The sequence below is a fragment of the Equus przewalskii genome, chromosome 23 (assembly GCF_037783145.1).
Source record: "Equus przewalskii isolate Varuska chromosome 23, EquPr2, whole genome shotgun sequence".
Taxonomy (NCBI): domain Eukaryota; kingdom Metazoa; phylum Chordata; class Mammalia; order Perissodactyla; family Equidae; genus Equus; species Equus przewalskii.
In genome coordinates, this window is record NC_091853.1 from 2,073,593 (window position 1) to 2,077,754 (window position 4,162).

At 47.7% G+C, this 4,162-nt stretch overlaps 1 protein-coding gene across 1 annotated transcript; it reads left to right on the forward strand.

Moving 5' to 3' along the window:
• The first annotated feature begins 277 nt into the window (after window positions 1-277).
• On the forward strand, window positions 278-3,587 carry IL20 (interleukin 20). Its single transcript, XM_070591156.1, has 5 exons — window positions 278-462; window positions 733-798; window positions 903-1,055; window positions 1,779-1,853; window positions 2,879-3,587. The coding sequence occupies exons 1-5, from the start codon at window positions 304-306 to the stop codon at window positions 2,954-2,956; spliced, it is 531 nt and encodes a 176-aa protein (XP_070447257.1). The 5' UTR covers window positions 278-303; the 3' UTR covers window positions 2,957-3,587.
• The last annotated feature ends 575 nt before the right edge of the window (window positions 3,588-4,162 follow it).

Consider the following 4,162-nt stretch of genomic DNA (forward strand, 5'->3'; position numbering starts at 1 on the left):
GGTGGGGACAGGATAAAGGAGCTGGGATCTGTAGCACCAACTCACACCCAGACCCTGAACAAGCACAGGAAGGGAAGGCTTCTCTTCCAGGAGGCTCAGCAGTTCTTCTTAGTAAGTTACATGAATGGGCCAGACCCTGGGAAGCCAGATAAAGCTATTAAGTTTCACTCTCAGGGGACACCTGGGAGAGGCTTGTCCCTGGTGACTGGGTTGGCTTCTTAAGGCACGAGATGGGGAAATCATTAAAGTCGGGCTCTTTCCTGTGAATCCCCAGCTCCCGTGGTCTCCAGATTGCAGCACAAGATGGACGGCTCTGGTCTTGCCCTCTGCCTTCTTGCTGCTGTGTTTTGCCTCTTCTGGACACCGTCTGCTGGGCTGAAGACACTCCATTTGGGAAGCTGTGTGATCACCACAAACCTTCAGGAAATGCGAAATGGATTTTCTGAGATACGGGACCGCGTGGTACGTGAGGGAGGCACCCCCCAACCTTGTGGCGGCCTCTCCTCTTCTCTCCTTGCCTTTCTCTGTCCCCCGGCAGCCCAGCGGTGTGATCACAGAAACAGGCAGGCTGGGGACTCCTCACCAGGAGGTTGCATCCCCAGGAATTTGAAGTGTTTTGGAGAGGGACACTGCACACCAGGCTGTGACAAGGAGTGGATGAGAGGTCCTGGTGTCTGCGACCCCGGTAGCGGGACTGACCTGGCCTTTCTTGCCTTGCCTCCTTCTGTTTAGCTAGCTGAAGATGAGATCATTGACGTCAGAATCTTGAGGAAGATGGTGTCTTTGCAAGACACAGAGGTATGTGCTTGGCACATCCGAGTTCTGGGAGGAAATGGGATGGGGGGCCTCTGCCCCACCTGGGTCTTGTCGCTGGACGCCCTCGCCACTTGTCCTCTGTGTAGCCTGCAGGTCAGTGCTGCCTCCTCCGCCATGTCCTGAGACTCTACCTGGACAAAGTCTTCAAAAACTACCAGACCCCTGACCACCACATCCTCCGGAAGCTCAGCAGTCTTGCCAACTCTTTTCTTACCATTAAGAAGGACCTGCGGCTGTGTGTGAGTAAGGGTCTGGGGTAAAGGGATTTATCTCAGCACATAACTTCCATGACTTAGCAACCAAACTCTTTCTTACCTCCATTTAATGGAGGGAAAAACTGAGTCCAAAAGTGCTAATGACCCGTGTTGAGCCGTGTGCTTAGGTAATAAGAATTCAGTTTTATTGACTTTTGGGTAATATGCTCCATGTAAAAAGCCTTAAGAACTATAAAATGCTAGCTATTTGATGTTAATGATAATTACCTATTTTCCATGAAGTTATGCTTTTCCTGTTGGCGAGGCATCCTGCAGTGTCCTAGTGCGACCTGTGTCCAGGCAGCCAGTCAGCAGGCCACTGGACTCAATCTTGAAATAGGGTGTGAACAGGACCTGGAAATCCAATCCTCCCTTCCCATGGGTGCTCTCCGGGAGGGAGCTAGACCAGAGCTGGGGCCGGGGGTGCAGGCCGGACAGGACACGCTGATCACAAGCTCCTTCAGCGCCGCCTGTTTCTAAAAAGAAGCAATGAGCTCCATATTCGAGCCCCAAAAGCTGACTTCCTCTTCTAGCTGATGACTAGTTTAGTGATCCCAAAAGATGAAATCTGGAAGGCTGTTCTGTAGGCATGGAATAGCTACGGGAACACGGGTGGAAGAGTAGAATTCTCCCCGACTTCTTGTCGATGGCAATGGCAGGAAATCAGAATCTTTAACAAAGTCTCTCATTCTTTGGCATTCTTTTTAGCATGACCGTATGACATGCCCTTGTTGGGAGGAAGCAATGGAGAAATACAGCCGGATTCTGAGTCACTTCGAAGAGGTATATGCGTTTTGGCTTTTGTTGGGATGAGTATGTTTTCAGAACTAAGATTGCAGATGAATATTCACATTGGTAGAAATCCTGTAGTCAGTCCTTAGGTTAATAGCCCTCTGAGATCATGTGGACTATCCCTCTGTTTTAACCAGGGACACTCATTCAGGCTCAAGAAGGGGTACTGTCCCCAGAAGATGCTCTGAGAATCGAAAGGGAAGGGCCATGATTCCATCAAGTCTCTCCAGAGACTTCTGGATCTTCTAGCTGCATAAGCAAGTGGGAGTAGTTTTCCAGCATTCATACACTTATACATACCCTCAAAAACAGTCACTCACGATTTCACACACGCCGGTGCCACACTGTTTCTCACCTCAGTGCCTTTGCATGTCTGCCAGGAAAGCCAGGAATTCACTCCTCACTGACTAATTCCTACTCATCCTTTAAGACTCAGCCTAGGCATCATCCCAACGGAGGTACTGGCTGTTTCTCTGAGTTAGGTGTCACCCTGTGGGGACCTCATCATCTATTTACCGTACTACATTTTAATTGTTGTGTTCTGCCTGTCTCCCTCGCTCAACTATGAGACTATGAATTCCCTGTGGGTGAGGATTGTGCCATTCATCTCTGAATCTCTAGCCAGCCCACTGCTTAACACCATAAATATTTGTTCAATTGAAGTATGCACAGTAGGCAGCCCCTACACACACACACACACACACACACACACACAGACCTTTCTCAAAAAAACAGCCTAATTACTCTGATCTCTGGGATTCAAGAGACTTGGTTTGTAGTCCCCATTTTGCTATCCAGGCCTCAGTTTCCCTCTGTAAGACTATGGTGGTGGACTGAGTAATTCTCCTTCTTCTTATGAGATCTTGAGTTTCCATAACTTCTTTCAAACTCTTCATCTTGAAAAGAACGCTCTGCTTACAATCCCTAACAAACTCGCCAATGAAAGGAGAGGATTACCCCGGGAGTGCATGTTGTCTCTTTATGATTCGCTCACCACATAAGTATGTTTCTTTCAGCTTAAGCCTCGGGAAGCGGTGGTGAAGGCTTTGGGAGAGCTCGACATTCTCCTGCGATGGATGGAGGAGGCGGAATAGGAAAAGGATGACACGGCTGAGTGTATTCCTGGCCAAGAGTCCCAGCCCTTAGTCCATGTGGAAGCAGGACCCCAAAACACCATCTCTTTGTTTTGTAATTTAGTGCTGGTCACTGTGTACCTTATTTATTTATTATTGGTTTCTTTATTGTGGTTGTCTTCATGTGTCCCCATTCTTAATCTAGATCACGGTTTTATAAGATTTTAGCAACATCTTTTCTACTGTTGGATATATTTATCAGTTAACATTTTTATTTATTTTTGCTATTTAACTTATTTTTGTACTTGATGTAAGACTTTCTAAAAAAAATTCCTGGATTATATTTATAGCCTGACTAGAGCATGTCACGTATTTCCGTACAGTAAACAAACTCTATAAATTCTAGAGGAGCAGCTCAGGGGGTTATTGGTTTTTATCAAATTAAGGACATCTTTACTGATGCCAGTGCTCTCTGAGAACCAATGGCTACTCCGTGTGGGTCGTGCAAGAAGTTCCGCAGTGAAATTGCAGCCTTGTCTTACAGTTATTGACCACACTACCCAACTCCCCAAACCCATACTTGCGTGTCTTCCAGCTGTGAAATCTGGTACGGCCAAGCTGTATTTCTACAAATAAAGTTTGCTTTGCATACTATCTGCTTGGAGTTTGAAAATGCTCATGGGGGCTGGCCTGGTGGCACAGTGGTTGGGTTCGCATGTTCTGCTTCTCAGCGGCCTGGGGTTCGCCAGTTCGGATCCCCGGTGCAGACATGGCGCCGCTTGGCAAAAGAGCCATGCTGTGGTAGGCGTCCCACATATAAAGTAGAGGAAGATGGGCACAGATGTTAGCTTAGGGCCAGTCTTCCCCAGCAAAAAAAAAGGAGGATTGGCAGTAGTTAGCTCAGGGCTAATCTTCCTCAAAAAAAAAAAAAGAAAGAAAGAAAGAAAAAAGAAAATGCTTCTGGAGCAGAAACAATGGTGGGGGTGAGCTTGAATCTCATATCGCCCAGGGTCCTCTTGTTCCTGTGGGGAAGAAAGATGCGAGTGGGAACCTGGGCCCTCTCTCTCCTGTTGAATGCACTCCCAGCTCTGTCTCTTGATTCCCTCACGTCTCTGATGTCCACATAAAGGGACTGTGACTGAGTGAGGGGCTTCACCATCCCTGCTTTGACCTCATTGGCTTTGAGTGCCAGCGTCTGTCTACCCTGGGTTTCCTTCTCACTTCAGG